Consider the following 20,462-nt stretch of genomic DNA (forward strand, 5'->3'; position numbering starts at 1 on the left):
TGAGGAGGCAGGTTTGGCAAATGTTGGGAGAACTGCAATCTGGATTCAACTGCTGCTCCTGGAATTAACCACCATTACCAAGGTAAAGAAGCGAGGCTCCGGTGGTGCTCACAGGAACAGGAAGCCAACGTGAAGCCCACAGGAAACAGACAGGAAGGAGCAAATCCCTCCTTCCTCCTGTCTTCCAGTTTCCCTCTATTGCTCCAGTTTGCAAAGCCTCATAGGGAGTCCACTGGCAAAGCATAAATGTGGTTTGCGGAGTGTTACCCCAGCATCATAAAGCTGGTTGTAGAAGGGTGGGTTTGCAGCTGAGACGCAATAGCTTAACTGTTGGCACAAATACAAAGCGCTCAGAGCAAGGAAAGTATCTGACAGCTATTCCTCCTCCCCCAACCTAACTGACTCAGTCCTATGCCTGGGGCGGATTTGCAGAATTTCCATAGGACCTAGCTACAGTAAAGAGAGAGGAGAGTAAATGACTGGAGGTTCAACTAAATAAATAAAACAAATAAGGTAGGCTTAACATCACAGCTCAAACTTCTAACAACTAAAACTGAACTCCTGGTTCTGCCCCCTTCCTCCCTCCCCAAGATGCATTCCCCCTCAGTCTTTGAAAATTGCAACATGGACAAGGTTACCTCCCTTCTTTGGCTCTCCAAGGTCTTCCCACTGCACAAAAGACTATCCTGACACCTGCCCATGACAACACTTGCCCTCTCTCCAACCCCATCCACATTGCTCTTTCGCGTTTATTCACTTCAAGTCACATAGGCTTTTTCTCTCCCTCTACCACCCAAGCTCTTTTTCACTTTGTGCTTTTTGTTCCTTCCATCCAATATGCTGTGCCCAGCCTCTTTTTTTTTTTAACATCTTTATTGGAGTATAATTGCTTTACAATGGTGTGTTAGTTTCTGCTTTATAACAAGGTGAATCAGCTATACATATACATATATCCCCATATCTCCTCCCTCTTACATCTCCCTCCCACCCTCCCTATCCCACCCTTCTAGGTGGTCACAAAGCACCGAGCTGATCTCCCTGTGCTATGCGGCTGCTTCCCACTAGATATCTGTTTTACATCTGGTAGTGTATATATGTCCATGCCACTCTCTCACTTCGTCCCAGCTTACCCTTCCCCCTCCCGGTGTCCCAAAAGTTCATTCTCTACTTCTGCGTCTTTATTCCTGTCCTGCCCTTAGGTTCTTCAGAACCATATATTTTTTCTTTTTTTAGATTCCGTATATATGTGTCAGCATACAGTATTTTTCTCTTTCTGACTTACTTCACAATGTATTACAGTCTCTAGGTCCATCCACCTCACTACAAATAACTCAATTTCGTTTCTTTTTATGGCTGAGTAATATTCCATTGTATATATGTGCCATATCTTCTTTATCCATTCATCTGTCAGTGAACACTTAGGTTGCTTCCATGTCCTGGCTATTGTAAATAGAGCTGCAATGAACATTGTGGTACATGACTCCTTCTGAATTATGGTTGTCTCAGGGTATATGCCCAGCAGTGGGATTGCTGGATCGTATGGTAGTTCTATTTTTAGTTTTTTAAGGAACCTCCATACTGTTCTCCATAGTGGTTGTATCAATTTACATTCCCACCAACAGTGCAAGAGGGTTCCTTTTTCTCCACACTCTCTCCGAAATTTATGGTTTGTAGATTTTTTGATGATGGCCATTCTGACTGGTGTGAGGTGATACTTCATTATAGTTTTGATTTGCATTTCTGTAATGATTAGTGATGTTGAGCATTCTTTCATGTGTTTGTTGGCAAACTGTATATCTTCTTTGGAGAAATGTCTATTTAGGTCTTCTGCCCATTTTTGGATTGGGTTGTGTTTTTTTTGATATTGAGCTGCATGAGCTGCTTGTAAATTTTGGATGTTGATCCTTTGTCAGTTGCTTCATTTGTAAATATTTTCTTCCATTCTGAGGTTGTCTTTTCGTCTTGTTTATGTTTGCTTTGCTGTGCAAAAGCTTTGAAGTTTCATTAGGTCCCATTTGTATATTTTTGTTTCCATTTCTCTAGGAGGTGGGTCAAAAAGGATCTTGCTGTGACTTACGTCATAAAGTGTTCTGCCTATGTTTTCCTCTAAGAGTTTTATAGTGTCTGGCCTTACATTTAGGTCTTTAATCCATTTTGAGTTTATTATTGTGTATGGTGTTAGGAAGTGTTCTAATTTCATTCCTTTACATGTAGCTGTCCAGTTTACCCAGCACCACTTATTGAAGAGACTGTCTTTGCTCCATTGTATATTCTTGCCACCTTTATCAAAAATAAGGTGACCATATGTGCATGGGTTTATCCCTGGGCTTTCTATCCTGTTCCATGTATCTATATTTCTGTTTTTGTGCCAGGACCATACTGTTTTGATTACTTCAGCTTTGTCGTATAGTCTGAAGTCAGGGAGCCTGATTCCTCCAGCTCCGTTTTTCTTTCTCAAGATTGCTTTGGCTATTCGGGGTCTTTTCTGTTTCCGTACAAATTATGAAATTTTTTGTTCTAGTTCTGTGATAAAATGCCAGTGGTAGTTTGATAGGGATTGCATTGAATCTGTAGATTGCTTTGGGTAGTAGAGTCATTTTCACAATGTTGATTCTTCCAATCCAAGAACATGGTATATCTCTCCATCTCTTTGTATCATCTTTAATTTCTTTCATCAGTGTCTATAGTTTTCTACATACAGGTCTTTTGTCTCCTTAGGTAGGTTGATTCCTAGGTATTTATTCTTTTTGTTGCAGTGGTGTTTAAGGAGTGTTTCCTTAATTTCTCTGTCAGATTTTTCATCATTAGTGTATAGGAATGCAAGAGATTTCTGTGCATTAATTTTGTATCCTGCTACTTTACCAAATTCATTGATTATCTCTAGTAGTTTTCTGGTAGCATCTTTAGGATTCTCTGCGTATAATATCATGTCATTTGCAAACAGTGACAGCTTTACTTCTTCTTTTCCAATTAGCATTCCTTTTATTTCTTTTTCTTCTCTGATTGCTGTGGCTAAAACTTCCAAAACTATATTGAATAATTGTGGTGAGAGTGGGCATCCTTGTCTTGTTCCTAATCTTAGAGGAAAAGGTTTCTGCTTTTCACCATTGAGAATGATGTTGGCTGTGGGTTTGTCATATATGGCCTTTATTATGTTGAGGTAAATTCCCTCTATGCCTACTTTCTGGAGGGTTCTTATCATAAATGGGTGTTGAATTTTGTCAAAAGCTTTCTCTGCATCTGCTGAGATGATCATATGGTTTTTCTCCTTCAGTTTGTTAATGTAGTTTATCACATTGATTGATTTGCATATATTGAAGAATCCTTTCATTCCTGGGATAAACTCCACTTGATCATGGTGTATGATCCTTTTAATGTGCTGTTGGATTCCGTTTGCTACTATTTTGTTAGGGATTTTTGCATCTATGTTCATCAGTGATATTGGCCTGTAGTTTTCTTTGTGACATCTTTGTCTGGTTTTGGTATCAGGGTGATTGTGGTCTCATAGAATGAGTTTGGGAGTGATCCTCCCTCTGCTATATTTTGGAAGAGTTTGAGAAGGAAAGGTGTTAGCTCTTCTCTAAATGCTTGATATAATTCGCCTGTGAAGTCGTCTGGTCCTGGTCTTTTGTTTGTTGGAAGATTTTTAATCACAGTCTCAATTTCAGTGCTTGTGATTGGTCTGTTTATATTTTCTATTTCTTCCTGGTTCAGTCTCAGAAGGTTGTGCTTTTCTAAGAATTTGTCCATTTCTTCCAGGTTGTCCATTTTAGTGGCATAGAGTTGCTTGTAGTAATCTCTCATGATCCTTTGTATTTCTGCAGTGTCAGTTGTTACTTCTCCTTTTTCATTTCTAATTCTATTGATTTGAGTCTTCTCCCTTTTTTTCTTGATGAGTCTGGCTAATGGTTTATCAATTTTGTTTATCTTATCAAAGAACAAGCTTTTAGTTTTATTGATATTTGCTATCATTTCCTTCATTTCTTTTTCATTTATTTCTCATCTGATCTTTATGATTTCTTTGCTCCCGCTAACTTTGGGTGTTTTTTGTTCTTCTTTCTCTAATTTATTTAGGTGTAAGGTTAGGTTGTTTATTTGAGATGTTTCTTGTTTCTTGAGGTAAGATTGTATTGCTATAAACTTCCCTCTTAGAACTGCTTTTGCTGCATCCCATGGGTTTTGGGTCATCGTGTTTTCATTGTCATTTTTTTCTAGGTATTTTTTGATTCCCTCTTTGATTTCTTCAGTGATCTCTTGGTTATTAAGTAGTGTATTTTTTATGCTCCATGTTTTTGTATTTTTTACAGATTCTTTCCTGTAATTGATATCTAGTCTGATAGCATTGTTTTCAGAAAAGGTACTTGATAAGATTTCAATTTTCTTAAATTTACCCAGGCTTGATTTGTGACCCAAGATATGATCTATCCTGGAGAATGTTCCATAAGCACTTGAGAAGAAAGTGTATTCTGTTGTTTTTGGATGGAATGTGCTATAAATATCAATTAAATCCATCTTGTTTAATCTATCATTTAAGGCGTTTGTCCTTATTTATATTCATTTTGGATAATATGTCCCTTGGTGAAAGTGAGGTGTTAAAGTCCCCTACTATGATTGTGTTACTGTTCATTTCCCCTTTTATGGCTGTTAGTATTTGCCTTATGTATTGATGTTCTCCTATGTTGGGTGCATAAATATTTACAATTCTTGTATCTTCTTCTTGGATTGATCCCTTGATCATTATGTAGTGTCCTTCTTTGTCTCTTCTAATAGTCTTTATCTTAAAGTCTATTTTGTCTGATATGAGAATTGCTACTCCAGCTTTCTTTTTTTTTTTTAATTTATTTATTTATTTATTTTTGGCTGTGTTGGGTCTTCATTTCTGTGCAAGGGCTTTCTCTAGTTGCGGCGAGCGGGGGCCACTCTTCATCGCGAAGTGCAGGCCTCTCACTGTCGCGGCCTCTCCCGTTGCGGAGCACAGGCTCCAGATGCGCAGGCTCAGTAGTTGTGGCTCACAGGCCTAGTTGCTCCACGGCATGTGGGACCTTCCCGAGCCAGGGATCGAACCCATGTCCCCTGCATTGGCAGGCGGATTCTCAACCACCGCGCCACCAGGGAAGCCCTCCAGCTTTCTTTTGATTTCCATTTGCAAGGAATCTCTTTTTCCATCCCCTCACTTTCAGTCTGTATGTGTCCCTGGGTCTGAAGTGGGTCTCTTGTAGACAGCATAGATACAGGTCTTGTTTTTGTATCCATTCAGCCAGTTTATGTCTTTTGGTTAGAGCATTTAATCTATTTACATTTAAGGTAATTATTGATATTTATGTTCCTATTACCATTTTCTTAATTGTTTTGGGTTTGTTATTGTAGGTCTTTTCTTTCTCTTGTGTTTCCTGCCTAGAGAAGTTCATTTAGCAGTTGTTGTAAAGCTGGTTTGGTGGTGCTGAATTCTCTTAGCTTTTGCTTGTCTGTACAGGTTCTAATTCCTCCGTCGAATCTGAATGAGATCCTTGCTCAGTAGAGTAATCTTGGTTGTAGGTTTTTCCCTTTCATCACTTTAAAAATGTCCTGCCACTCCCTTCTGGCTTGCAGAGTTTCTGCTGAAAGATCAGCTGTTAACCTTATGGGGATTCCCTTGTATGTTATTTGTTGCTTTTCCCTTGCTGCTTTTAATATTTTTTCTTTGTATTTAATTTTGATAGTTTGATTAATATGTGTCTTGGCGTGTTTCTCCTTGGATTTATCCTGTATGGGACTCTCTGTGCTTCCTGGACTTGATTAACTATTTCCTTTCCTATATTAGGGAAGTTTTCAACTATAATCTCTTCAAATATTTTCTCAGTCCCTTTCTTTTTCTCTTCTTCTTCTGGCACCCCTATAATTCGGATGTTCGTGCATTTAGTGTTGTCCCAGAGGTCTCTGAGACTGTCCTCAATTCTTTTCATTCTTTTTTCTTTATTCTGCTCTGCAGTAGTGATTTCCACTGTTTTGTCTTCCTGGTCACGTATCCATTCTTCTGCCTCAGTTATTCTGGTACTGATTCCATCTAGAGAATTTTTAATTTCATTTATTGTGTTGTTCATCATTGTTTGTTTGCTCTTTAGTTCTTCTAGGTCCTTGTTAAACGTTTCTTGTATTTTCTCCATTCTATTTCCAAGTTTTGGATCATCTTTACTATCATTACTCAGAATTCCTTTTCAGGTAGACTGCCTATTTCCTCTTCATTTGTTTGGTCTGCTGGGTTTTTACATTGCTCTTTCATCTGCTGTGTGTTTCTCTGTCTTCTCATTTTGCTTCACTTACTGTGTTTGGGGTCTCCTTTTTACAGGCTGCAGGTTCATAGTTCTCATTGTTTTTGGTGTCTGCCCCCAGTGGCTAAGGTTGGTTCAGTGGGTTGTGTAGGCTTCCTGGTGGAGGGGACTGGTGCCTGTGTTCTGGTGGATGAGGCTGGATCTTGTCTTTCTGGTGGGCAGGACCGTGTCTGGTGTTGTGTTTTGGGGTGTCTGTGACCATATTATGATTTCAGGCAGCCTGTCTGCTAATAAGCGGGTTGTGTTCCTGTCTTGCTAGTTGTTTGGCATAGGGTGTTCATCACTGTAGCTTGCTGGTAATTGAGTGGAGCTGGGTCTTAGTATTGAGATGTAGATCTCTGGGAGAGCTTTTGCAATTTGATATTACATGGAGCTAGGAGGTCTCTGGTGGACCATTATCCTGAACTCAGCTCTCTCACCTCAGAGGCACAGGATGACACCCGGCCGAGAACCAACACCCGGTAATCCACACGACTTAGAAGAAAAGGGAGAAATAAATACATAAATAAATAAAATAAAAGTTATTTAAAAAATAATTATTAAAAATTTTTAAAATTAAAAAGTAATAGGGCTTCCCTGGTGGTGCAGTGGTTGAGAGTCCACCTCCCGATGCAGGGGACACGAGTTCGTGCCCCAGTCCGGGAAGATCCCACATGCCGTGGAGCGGCTGGGCCCGTGAGCCATGGCCGCTGAGCCTGTGCGTCCGGAGCCTGTGCTCCGCAACGGGAGAGGCCACAACAGTGAGAGGCCCACGTACCGCAAAAAAAAAAAAAAGTAATAAAAAAAAGAAAAAAGTGAGCAACCAAACCAAAAAACAAATCCACCAATGATAACACGTGCTAAAAACTATACTAAAACAAACAAACAAAAAACAGACAGAGTCCTATGACAAATGGTAAAACCAAAGCTATACAGACAAAATCACAAAAAGAAGCATAAACATACACACTCACAAAAAGAGAAAAAGGAAAAATATATATTTATCTACATATTAAAAAAAAAGGAGGAAGAGAGCAACCAAATCAATAAACAAACCTACCAATGATAATAAACGCTAAATACTAAACTAAGATACACATAAAGCCAGTAACAAATTAGACGCAGAAAGCAAACCCCAAGTCTACAGTTGCTCCCAAAGTCCACTGCCTCAATTTTGGGATGATTCGTTGTCTATTCAGGTATTCCACATATGCAGGATACATCAAGTTGATTGTGGAGATTTAATCTGCTGCTCCTGGGGCTGCTGGGAGAGATTTCTTTCTCTTCTTTGTTCGCACAGCTCCCGGGGTTCAGCTTTGGATTTGGCCCCGCCTCTGCGTGTAGGTCACCTGAGGGCATCTGTTCCCCGCCCAGACAGGATGGGGTTAAAGGAGCAGCTGATTCGGGGGCTCTGGCTCAGTCAGGTCGGGGGGAGGGAGGGGTACGGAATGTGGGGCAAGTCTGCGGCAGCAGAGGTCAGCGTGACATTACACCAGCCTGAGGCCGCCGTGTGTTCTCCCGGGGAAGTTGTCCCTGGATCACGGGACCCTGGCAGTGGCAGGCTGCACAGGCTCCCGGGAGGGGAGGTGTGGAGAGTGACCTGTGCTCGCACACAGGCTTCTTGGTGGCGGCAGCAGCAGCCTTAGCGTTTCATGCCCGTCTCTGGTGTCCGTGCTGATAGCCGCCGCTCGCGCCTATCTCTGGAGCTCGTTTAGGTGGTGCTCTTAATCCCCTCTCCTCACGCACCCCAAAACAACGGTCTCTTGCCTCTTAGGCAGGTCCAGACTTTTCCCTGGACTCCCTCCCGGCTAGCTGTGGCGCACTAGCCCCCTTCAGGCTGTGTTCACGCAGCCAACTCCAGCCCTCTCCCTGCGCTCCGACAGAAGCCTGAGCCTCAGCTCCCAGCCCCCGCCTGCCGCAGCGGGTGAGCAGACAAGCGTCTTGGGCTGGTGAGCGCTGGTCGGCACCGATCCTCTGTGCGGGAATCTCTCTGCACCCCTGTTGCTGCGCTCTCCTCCGTGGCTCCGAAGCTTCCCCCCTCCGCTACCCGCAGTCTCCCCCTGCAAAGGCACTTCCTAGTGTGTGGAAACCTTTCCTCCTTCACAGCTCCCTCCCCGAGGTGCAGGTCCCGTCCCTATTCTTTTGTCTCTGTTTTTTCTTTTTTCTTTCATCCTACCCAGGTACGTGGGGAGTTTCTTGCCTTTTGGGAAGTCTGAGGTCTTATGCCAGTGTTCAGTGTGTTCCGTAGGAGTTGTTCCACATGTAGATGTATTTCTGACGTATTTGTGGGGAGGAAGGTGATCTCCACGTCTTACTCCTCCACCATCTTGAAGGTCTCTCTGGGCCCAGGCTTTTGACAAGGCTTTTTTCCTCAACCCTCAGGGCTCAGCTCAATTGTAGGTTCTTCAGAGAGACCTCCACAGACACCGTCCTATCTAGTTACCTAACTTGCTTTTTTCCTTCAGAGTATGCAGCATAAGCAGTATCATCTTATTTTTTTAATTTACTATTTATTGTTAGTCTCCTCCAGTCATCCAAGTGAGTTCCACAAGCGCAAAGATCTCACATGCCTTGTTCATCCTCTACCTCTAGCACCAAGCACAGCAGCTGATCCATGTAAGACCTTCTAAGTATTTGTTGAATGAATGGATGGTGTTCTGGGGGTACAAACATGAATAAGACAGCGTCTTCCCAGTTTTTCTGACTCACTTTACCCAAGCCAGAAGCCTAAGAGCTATCCTGGACTCCTCCTCTCCATGATCCAATTTGATGAAGTCCTTTGGTCCTTATTGTTTCTCAGCTGGATTACTGTAATAGTATCTCGATCCTGATTTTTCCACATTTAGTCTTCCCCACATTTCAAACTCCAGACCATCTTCCAAACTTACATATCTATTTATAAGTGATAGGCATGTTCTCCAGCTAATCCAAGATTAGTAAAATGTGATTTCTCATGCAGATAAAAATAAACATGAGTTCCAGTATTTTCCCCACATTCCACTTTGTAGACTGCTACATTCAAAGCACCTCCAATACTGACATTTCCAAAATGCATATCTGATTATATTGCTCTGTTTTAAATTACTGCAGCAATTCTTCAGTACCTTTAAGATTGATCGTATGAATTTTATCCTTTGTTTTGTTAATATGGTGTGGCACATTGATAGATGTGCATCTGTTGAACCATCCTTGCATCCCTGGAAAAATTCCACTTGATCATGGTGTATGATTCTTTTAATGTATTGTTGAATTTGGTTTGCTAATATTTTGTTGAGGATTTCCACATGTAAAAGAATGAAGTTGAACCCCCTTCCTCACACCATATACAACATTTGACTCAAAATTGACTATAGACCTAAATGATAAAACCCTTAGAAAAAACATAAGAGTAAATCTTTGTGACCTTGAGTTAGGCAAAGCCTTCTTACGCATGACAACAAAAGTGCAGTAACGGAAGAAAAAATAGGTAAGTTGGACTTCGTCAATATTAAAAACTTTCATGCTTGTAAATCACCACCAAGAAAGTGAAAAGACAGCCCGCAGAATGGGAGCAAATATTTGTAAATCATATATCTGCTAAAGGCTTTGTATCTAGAATACAAACACTTACAAATCAATAACAAAAAGTCTACTCGATTTTAAAATGGGTCAAAGATCTGAATAAATATACAAATGGCTAATAGGCAATGAAAAGATGCTCCACCTCATTAGCCATTAGGCAAGTGCAAATTAAAACCACAGTTACACTGTAGAATGGTAGTTGCCAGGGACTGGGGTGAGGGGGAAATAGGGAGTTGTTATTTAATGAGAGTAGAGTTTCAGTTTTGCAAGATGAAAAATTCTGGAGGTCTATTTTGTGACAGTGTGATGTACTTAATGCTACCAAACTATACATTTTTAAAGGGTCAGGATGGTAAACTTTATGTTATGTATTTTTTACCCAGTTAAAAAATTTTGATACCACTTCACACCCACTAGGATGGCAATAATAAAAAACATAATAACAAGTGTTGGTGAGGATGTGGGAAAACTGGAACGCTATACATTGCTGGTAAGAACATAAAATGGTGCAGCTGCTTTGAAAACAGTTGGGAAGTTCCTCAAAATGTTCATTGTAGAATTTTGATATGAACCAGCACTTCCACTTGTAGGTATATACCCAAGATTAATGAAAACATAGGTCCATGTGAAAACTTGTAGCCAATGTCCACAGCAGCATTTTTCATAATAGCCAAAAAGTGAAAAAAATCTAAATGTCCATAAATTGATGAATGGATAAACACAGTGTGGTATACCTATGCAATGGAATTTTATTTGGCAATAAAAAGAAATAAAATACTGATTTATGCTATAACATGGATGAACCTTGAAAACATTATGCTAAGTAATGTTCTGTGGCCAGTCAAAAAAGGCCACACATTGTGTGTGATTCCATTTGTGATTCTACATGTGATTCCATTCCATGTAATGTCCAGGACAGGCAAATCTATACTATAAAAAAGTAAATCGGTGGTTGCATAGGGCTGGGGAAACATGGCAGGGATTGGGGGTGATGGCCAATGCACACAGGGTTTTTCGTGTGGTTAATCAAAATGTTCTAATATTGACTGTAGGGGTGGTTGGAAAGATTTGTGAGTACATTAAACCCTTGAATGGGGCAATTGTATTGATATGGTATTTAAACTATATCTCTATTAAGCTGTTAAAAAGAAAAAAATGGCAAAAACAAAAAAGGCCATGCAACTTTTGCCTTGTTCACTAAAAACACTTACTCTTGGAATCCTGAGCCCCCATTTAAGAAATGACTATCCTGAGGCCACCTGGCTGTGACAAAGTCCAAGCCACATGGAGAGGCCACAAGTTGTCCTAGCTTGGCCCGGCTTTCAAGTCATCACAGCCTAGGCACCAAATACGTAAATGAAGAGCCTTCAGATGATTTTAGTCCTCTGGACCTTGAGTCACTTTAGTCATTTGGGTCTTCCCAACTAAGGTCCCAGACAGGCCCATCCCTGCCATGTCCGGTCCCAATACCTGACTACACAATCTTTGAGTATAATAAAAGGGTGATGCTTTTATACAACTCCATTTTGGGATGGTTTGTAAAGCCCACGCTTCTGGTTTTCCTCCTACCTCACCGTCTACTTCTCAGTGTACTTGTTCCTCCCAATCTCCCTGAATGCTGGAGTATCCCCTCAGTCCATGGACCACTTCTATTCCTGTGCTCACGTCGTCGGTGATCTCAGGCAGACTCATGGCTTTAAATGCCATCACATCAAGAAAAGATGAAATCTATCAGCCAGATCTTTCCCCTGAACTTCAGAGTACTATATTCACCTGCTTATTTGCGATCCCTACTTGGAGTTCCAACTGGCATCCAAAATGGAACAAAAACAAAATTGCTCTTTTCCTCCAAACCTACCTTTTCCCAATTGTTTCCATCTCAGTAAATTGCACCTCTCAGCCTTGCAGTGGTTAAGGTGTCTTTGTCTAGATATACATAGCTCACTTCCTGGCCTTCTACAGGTCTCTATTATCCTGGTGAGGCCTTCCTTGACCATCGTATTTGAAGTAGAATCCTCACTTCCATCCTTCACATTCCCGACTCATTCATCCCAGCTTTGATTTTCTCCATAGCACTTAATCTCCACCTGATATATGGTACTGCTTACTAATTTCTCTCTCTCTCTACTAGAATGTAAGGCCTATGAAGGCACGGGTTTTTGCCTATTTTTTTTTTACTGCCGTATTCTCATGCCCACACAACGTGTAATGTCTTTGGCACTCGTTAATTTTTCAATTACTGAATGAATAATTAAATGAGTTCAGGGAGCAAACAGAGATGAGATCAATAACATCAAGCAGTGTTGGCCGCAGAAGTATCAATATATATAATATACCTCCTTTTTGGAGGAAGAGAGAAAAGAATGTCTACTGGCTTTGAACATCTAAACAAAGCAGTAATGGTAATACCTGTCACACATAGAGCTTACTATATGCTATGCCCAGGTCTAAGCACTTCACATGTATTAACTGGTATAAAACTCAACAGCCTATAGTTAGGTTCTATTATCACTATTTTTCTAGATGAGGAAACTGATCAGAGTGAGTGAGGTTAAATAATTTGTCCAAGGGACAAGTGGCAGAGCTGGGAAAAACCCCAAGATATATGACTTTGGGGGTCTATCATCTTCACCTACCTTTTTTTGTGTGTGTGTGTGTGCGGTACGCGGGCCTCTCACCGTTGCGGCCTCTCCCGTTGCGGAGCACAGGCTCCGGATGCGCAGGCTCAGCGGCCATGGCTCACGGGCCCAGCTGCTCCGCGGCACGTGGGATCTTCCCGAACCGGGGCACGAACTCGTGTCCCCTGCATCGGCAGGCGGACTCTCAACCACTGCACCACCAGGGAAGCCCTTCATCTACCTTTTGAAGGTTCTTTTCTGAAAGTGAGACAGCAGTGGTGGGGTACAAAACTTGACAAGAGTGGAAGAGAAATAGCTATTGGGAGTTCGGTAGCGGGTCCATTAGGAAAACAATAAAAGGATTGTTGAGCAGCAGTGAAGACCTGGAAGCAACTAAGCAGAGAGGCTTCATGGTGGACTCCATAAATTGGTTAGACCACTTGACCTTCTGTGGTAACAGCAGGAAGGAAACATAGTTGAGGTAAGCCAAGCGTGTGGGTTGCTGGGGCAGGTAGAGTGGAGAGGCCAAGAAAGCAAGGCAACATGGTAACACATTTGAAACACTTGAGCCAGCAACCCAGGAGCAAGTTCATGAATTATTAGAATAGACTCAGGGACCCAGGAACTAGAGGTCATGATGACAAGAGAGAAACGATTCAGGAGAAATATAATATAGGGAGATATGAAAAGAGAGGGGAATTCAGTGCTCAAAATCTAGGTAATGGAGTTAGGGAATTATCCAGTGGAATAAGGGCCATCTGAGGCAGGAATGAGTAGAAGAGGCTGAAATCACCTCCACCGACCCTTCCTAACCCCCAGATTACCTATATCGATGCTACAAATTCCCACAAGCCAAGACAAAATTTCATTCCACAATTAATGAGCCTTAAAAAATACAATAGTCCCAGTGGGAGATAATTCACGATTACCTGTGATGTGATGAGATGATTTGTGTTGTGTCCTTAAGCAACAGTTTTTAAGTTCCTCCCCTAGAGCTGGTTTCGACATTAAGAACCCTCATAGGTACCAAGTTGGGAAGAAAGAGTCCCTGAAGGAGGAGGTGGCTACTCACCTATCAGGTCTGCTTAATGTATCCCTGGTTGAGATTTCTGGAAAGTACCAACTACTCTACATAAAGCAAATGTTTTATCTAATGATCCATAAAATAAATAAAATGCTTTTGTAGATGTTCTCACAAGATGTCCCTTATTCACTGCTATTGGCAAACTCTGCCATAAGCCTCTAAGAGACACTGTACTTGTTGTTACTTGATTACTTACCAAATTCCTCATATTTATTACTACTGAGGTCAGGGAAAACAATTCCTTTAGTTGCAGCAAGGGGAGCTAAGGGCAAATCATCTTTAAGAGTTATGAAAAATAATGGGTGAATGGATAAATGAAATGTGGTATATACATATAATGGAATATTTTTCAGTCTTAAAAAGGCAGGAAATTCTGATAGATGCTGCAACACAGAGGAACCTTGAAAACATTGTACTCAATGAAATAAGCCAGACACAAAAGGACAAATATTGTATGATTCCATGTATATGAAGTACCTAGAATAGTCAAATTCATAGAGACAGAAAGTAGAATGGTGGTTGCCCAGGAGCTGAAGGGAGGGGTAATGGGGAGTTACTGTTTGATGGGTATAGAGTTTCAGTCTGGGATGATGGAAAAATTCTGAAGATGGATACTGGTGGTGGTCACATAACAATGTGAAAGTGCTTAATGCCACCAAATTGTATACTTAAGAATGGTTAAAATGGTAAATTTTATGTTATGTCTATTTTACTACAATAAAAAAAAGTTATGAAAAACGGAATAAGATTGCAGGTGGAAGCTATCTCAGATGAGAAAGCAACCATGTATCTAGGACAGTTTAGGTACACATAGATCTGTAAAGGGAAGCAGGATGGATAGGATGGGCAAAATGATCCCTGAGTATTCCCCCAACTGACCTACAAAGTGAATTTCCCAGAGGAACTGCTATACAGCTAGCCAAATGCAGCAGGGACTGTAGCATTTGACCACCCTGCTTCCAGGGATAGAATTAGAACAGGGCCTTAGGAATTACTAAGATAGGGATGTGCTTCTAATAAGCCATCAATGCTTCTGTTAGGGACAAATACTTGGAGGTCAGGGGCCTTGTCTGATTCTTTGTAGCCCAGACTCCCAAAAGGTATCTGGCCCCTAGAAGGTATTTAGTACATAGCTATTGAACATAGATGAAATTTGATTTGGTTTATAAAATGGAGAATAGGTGATGTCTTTTTGAGAGTGTTACATTTGACGGGAATAAAATAATAGTACAGAAACACACTGATACAAAGATAAGGCATTATTCTTAATACAAACAGGACAAAGGAGGCTTGGCAATCTCCCTGCATGTCACAGTTTACTTGCCATGATCTAATTTCTTAGTGAGTGAGAGGTAATTTCCACTGAAGAAACAGGAAGCTCTGATTTACTTTTTTCTTCTTAGTCATCTTGGGAAAAGTGGGGAATGGGGCTTTTTTGACTATCAGGTTACTCAACTCTTAAGAGGATGTAACAAAGGATGAACAAAGTGATTTACTATTCAGAAGGACATGGGGTTTACTTAGAATAAAAAACACCCTAGAAAAAAAGAGTCACTTGTTTCTTTTAGTGATTTTTCTGGCTCTAAACCCCTTCAGTTTTGATGGGTTCGTGTGCAGGAGGAACTCTAAGGTAAGGCATTGAGAGCCTCGCACATCTTCCCTGGTAGGTCACATCCAGCTACTCTAATCATATTGGACAATACATTTAATTATCCAATAAATTTTATTATCCATGTTTTATATATCTGCTTCCTATAAGTGAGTATCATTTAAGTCTATGATACACTGAGAACAGTCAAGAATTGTTTCTTGCATTTATGATTTAAGAAGCTATATTTAAAGATTAAGACTTGTGTTTATGTGACTATAATTATAAGGAAAATTAGAAACCGAACAGCTGGATATTTATAAAAATGGATATTTCAGGAAAGGATTTAAAGTTAGAAGCCCTTTCCAACTCTTTTGTAAACAAGAGAACATACAATTATTTTAAGAAGGATTTCATTTTTACCCAACTGCATTTTAGATTTCATCAAAGGAAAAGCATTCAGAAATCTTAAGACTTTTACTTCCTCGAATTTTAGATGGATTGCTTTTCAAAATTTTTCTAATCAACATTACGTGAAATCCTCTAGCTGATAAAAGGCCAAATGTTTACATTCTTCTCAAGAGGTTGAATGAATTTTTATGCATTGACCCAGAATGGGATTCCAGTATTTGCCATACTGAACAGCAAGGAATAATTAATTTTCACCATCCACGTACCGTACAAATATGAAGTTAAAATAGAATTTTCACTGACGGTTAACACTGTAGATTCCATGTTATGATTAGTTCCAAGAACACAAGAACACCGCATCTTCAGTGGGAAGTGTACTTCTCAGTTGTAACAACATCCTCAGAGACTTTTCAGTTTGTCTTTACCTTGCTCTTTTTGACTGCAAAGTGCAAAAGATTCTCGAACAAACTGCCTGCACATTGGGCACTGCTGAAAATACTTAACACAGCCATCACACAAGCACGTGTGTCTACATGGCAAGAGCACCCAGTTCACGGTCCCATTCTGGCAAACCACGCAGTCCTTGCTATTCTCTTCTGGAGGCTCCATTTCACTTTCAGATAGTCCAGCCTTTTCCAGCAAACTTCGGTCTGTGTTTTTTTCCTCTGGAGAGGAACTGCTGGAGGGAGTGGAATTATTATTTGCCGACATGAAAAGTTGCTGAAAATCAAAGAAACACATGTAAAGATATTACAAATGACAATTACGCTTCAAATCCGGGGGTCATAAGACGTGCTAAAAATTTATGAGCTAGCAAATCCAGTAACAAATAATAGCTAACTTCTATGATAACTAACTGAAAAATATTATCTCTTTATAGATAGTCATTCTTTGAAACTCTGCAAACAAAAAAGACAGAGGATAAAGACTAGAGGGTACAACTTACCTTAAGATCATGAAATTGACCTTGAGCCAGGAGTAAATATTGATACAATATTCTACAGGAGAGTTTATAAGTCTCATCAGGAATATGAATTACTGACACCATGGAAATCTAAGATAAAAATTGAACACCAGTCAGTACATACCTCCTTATATTATTTCATAGATATGTGAAAAATACTTCTCAAATAAAAATAAGAGGTTGATAAATTAGAAAACTTACAATAAGTTCCTTAAATCACAGTCACAAAAGAGGACCCAGTTACATATTTTTACCAGGATTATTTTATTTATACTCAAATTTACAAATTCAATGTTATTTCAGCAAAAAATTCAGCAAATTCAATGTTATTTCAGCAAAAATTTCAACAAATTCAATGTTATTTCAGCAAAAACATTGAATTTCAACAAATTCAATGTTATTTCAGCAAATTCAATGTTATTTCAGCAAAAAAAAAAAAACTGTTGTTACAACTTATACAGCTGTATAAGTTGACTAAAATTTTCATATGGAAAAATAAAACATAAGAACAGCTAGGAAAGGGGCTTCCCTGGTGGCGCAGTGGTTAAGAATCCTCCTGCTAATGCGGGACACGGGTTCGAGCCCTGGTCCAGGAAGATCCCACATGCCACAGAGCAGCTAAGCCCGTGCGCCACAGCTACTGAGCCCGCGAGCCACAACTACTGAGCCTGCACTCTAGAGCCCATGAGCCACAACTACTGAGCCCGCACACTGCAACTACTGCAGCCCACGTGCCTAGAGACTGTGCTCCGCAACAAGAGAAGCCACCGCGATGAAAAGCCCGCGCACCGCAATGAAGAGTAGCCCCTGCTCGTTTCAACGAGAGAAAGCCCATGTGGAGCAACAAAGACCCAATGCAGCCAAAAATGAATAAATAAAATTTAAAAAAAAGAATAGCTAGGGAAATATTGAAAAGAAAGCTATGAGAGGGACTAAGCTCAGTCAGATATTAAAGCATACTACAAAGCCTCTAAAATTAAAACAGTGTGGTACTGGCACATGAATAGACAGGTGGATGGAACAGAATAAACAGTCCAGAAACAGACATAACTATATATACAAATATGACAAAGGCAGCATCTCAAATCATTAAACAAAGGGAGCCTTCTTAATAAAAAGTATTGGGGCAACTGGATATCTGTTTGGAAAAATATAAAATTAGATGCATTCCTCATTCCATACATAAGAATAAACTCCAAAAGCATAAGAAATCTAATTGTGAAAAATAAAACTAAGCAAGTACTAGGAAAAACATGTGAATTTCTTTTTAGTTTCAGTGTAGAAAAAGACTTTCGAACTATGACCCAAACCCAGAGGCAGATAAATTTGACAAACCTAACTACATAAAAATATAAAATTTGCATGACAAAAAGCACTATAAGCAAAGTCAAAAGACATATGACAAGCTGAAATATATATTCACAACGTATATCACAGACTAGGGGTTAATATCTCTAATTTATAAAGAACTTTTAAAAATTGAAGAAAAAGTGAATAAAAATCCTATAGAGAAATGGGCAAAAGACATGAACACATAATATACAAAAAGATAAAAACATGGTCCTTAGCCATATTAAAAGATGTTCATTTCACTCACAATATGATAAATGAAAATTAAAACTTGACTGAGATATAATTTCTTTCTCATCAGGTTAACGATAATTGAAAAGCTTGTCAGTACACTCTATGGAGAAGTCATCACTCTCATATACTGCTGGTGGAAATGTGTTAAAAAAAAAAAAAATACAACTCCAAAGGTACAATTCCAATGGAGGGGAATTTGGCAGTATGTAACAGAAAGAAATGTATTTACTTAGCCTTCAACCACATAACCTCAACAATGTTAAAATACGGACACACAGGTTATTCAGTGCAAGATTATCTGTTATTGCAGAATACTGGAAACTACCTGAATGTCCAACCACAGGAGATTGGCTGAATAACTGTCATACATGGATACCCTACATACAATAAAGTGCTAGGCAGCTATAAGTGAAAAAAGCAAGAACATGTATAGTATATATAGGGTGCTACCTTTTGTGTAAGAAAGAAGGAAAAATAAGAAGAAACAGAAAGATATCTGTATTTTCTTATCATTACAATAAGAAACATAGGAAGGATAAACCAGAAAACAACTTGATTATCTGTACAAGAATTGGGGTGTATGAGAATGGGGGTAAGGGATGAAAGCAACATCTGAGTATACCACTTTATATAGTTTTTTGACTTTTGAGAGAACTAATCTGAGTAATTCATGGACACAGTTTTTGACTATAAATCCTCAGTTTGGGGCAGGAAATAAGGAAAGGGCAGTTTGAGGACCAAAATAATCATATTCAGTAATGAATTATAAACCACTGGGGGAAAAAGGAATTCATGAGGCCATGAGGATAACAAATAGATAAACAAAGAGGTAAATTGGAGGACTCTTGCTTGTAATAGAATGCTGAGGGCTGACTGGAGGGCTGGAGTTGGAAAATAATCCTTTTTTTTTTTTTTTTTTTTTTTTTTTTGCGGTACGCGGGCCTCTCACTGTTGTGGCCTCTCCCGTTGTGGAGCACAGACTCCGGACACGCAGGCTCAGCGGCCATGGCTCATGGGCCCAGCCACTCCACGGCATGTGGGATCTTCCCGGACCGGGGCACGAACCCATGTCCCCTGCATCGGCAGGCGGACTTTCAACCACTGCGCCACTAGGGAAGCCCTGGAAAATAATCATTTTGCAACCATCATGGTAAAGATGAAATCTCGTAAGAATCATTAATGGATATTAAATCCAGGGGGAAATTTTACTAAAGAACAGGATATTTGTATGGTCTTAAAGTGCCTCCCCACACACTGCTTATTACTTGCAAGGGAGAGAAAAAAAAGGAAACAGTGGAAAATTGGATAACACCTTGACTGAGAGATCAAAATTTACATCACCAATGAGGGAAAAGAACCTCCCATTCTTCTACAGGCGATGCCCTGAAACACACACATCATCACCTGCGTGGTACACTGGCTGAGAATGCTCAACTCCAATCTAATCATGATGAAACATCAGACAAAATGAGAAATGTTCTATTTTACAAAAACAGTGTGTGGGGCTTCCCTGGTGGTGCAGTGGTTGGGAGTCCGCCTGCCGATGCAGGGGACACGGGTTCGTGCCCCGGTCCGGGAGGATCCCACATGCCGCGGAGCGGCTGTGCCCGTGAGCCATGGCCGCTGAGCCCGCGCGTCCGGAGCCTGTGCTCCGCAACGGGAGAGGCCACAATGGTGAGAGGCCCACGTACCGCAAAAAAATAAATAAATAAAATAATAATAAAAAAAAAAACAGTGTGTGCATGTGACTCTATTCTTCAAAAATGCTAATGTCATAAAAGACAAAAGAAAGGCTATGGAAATGTTTCAGATTAAAGGAGGTTAAAGATACATGACAAATACAACATCTGACTCTAGACTAGAATCTGTACTGGAGGGAAAAACATGTTGTAAAGAATGCTGTTAGACAGACTGACAAATTGGAATATATATTATAATAGATTAGATAAAATATTATATCAATGTTAGATTTATAAAGTAAATAACCATATTGTAGTTATACAAGAGAATATCCCCATTATTAGGAAAACACACTGAAGTATTTGGGTGTAAAGAATCATCATGTATACAACTTATTCTCAATTCATTAAAAATATATATATACACATACACCCATAAATATGTATGTGGACAAATAGTGAAAATGGTGCAAATGTTAACAGTTAACAATAGGAGATCAGGGTAAAGGGTATATGGATGTTCTTCTACTTTTTTATTTTTGCAAGTTTTTGAAATTATGTCCATAAAGAAAGTTAAAAAACAACAACAACAACCCTATTATGGTTGTAAACATACAAGATCCTTTACAGCCTTATAAGGATTTATCAATTTGGCAGTGACTTCAGAGGTTTTTAATAGTAAATCA

The 20,462-nt window shown here is 39.9% G+C and overlaps 1 protein-coding gene across 2 annotated transcripts in view; it reads right to left on the reverse strand.

The window, feature by feature from the left end:
- Positions 1-14,001: 14,001 nt before the first annotated feature.
- Positions 14,002-20,462, reverse strand: part of CGRRF1 (cell growth regulator with ring finger domain 1) — a 30,805-nt gene continuing 24,344 nt past the window's right edge. The window contains exons 5-6 of one of the 2 annotated variants that reach the window (XM_060004535.1): positions 16,496-16,603; positions 14,002-16,269 (exon numbers count right to left, since the gene is read on the reverse strand). In XM_060004535.1, the coding sequence (XP_059860518.1) occupies positions 15,949-16,269; positions 16,496-16,603 (429 nt within the window). In that variant the 3' untranslated portion in view covers positions 14,002-15,948. The remainder of the gene's footprint in view (positions 16,270-16,495; positions 16,604-20,462) is intronic. The other variant, XM_060004536.2, reaches the window with a different exon arrangement.

This window comes from Delphinus delphis, chromosome 2 (genome assembly GCF_949987515.2).
Source record: "Delphinus delphis chromosome 2, mDelDel1.2, whole genome shotgun sequence".
Classification (NCBI taxonomy): domain Eukaryota; kingdom Metazoa; phylum Chordata; class Mammalia; order Artiodactyla; family Delphinidae; genus Delphinus; species Delphinus delphis.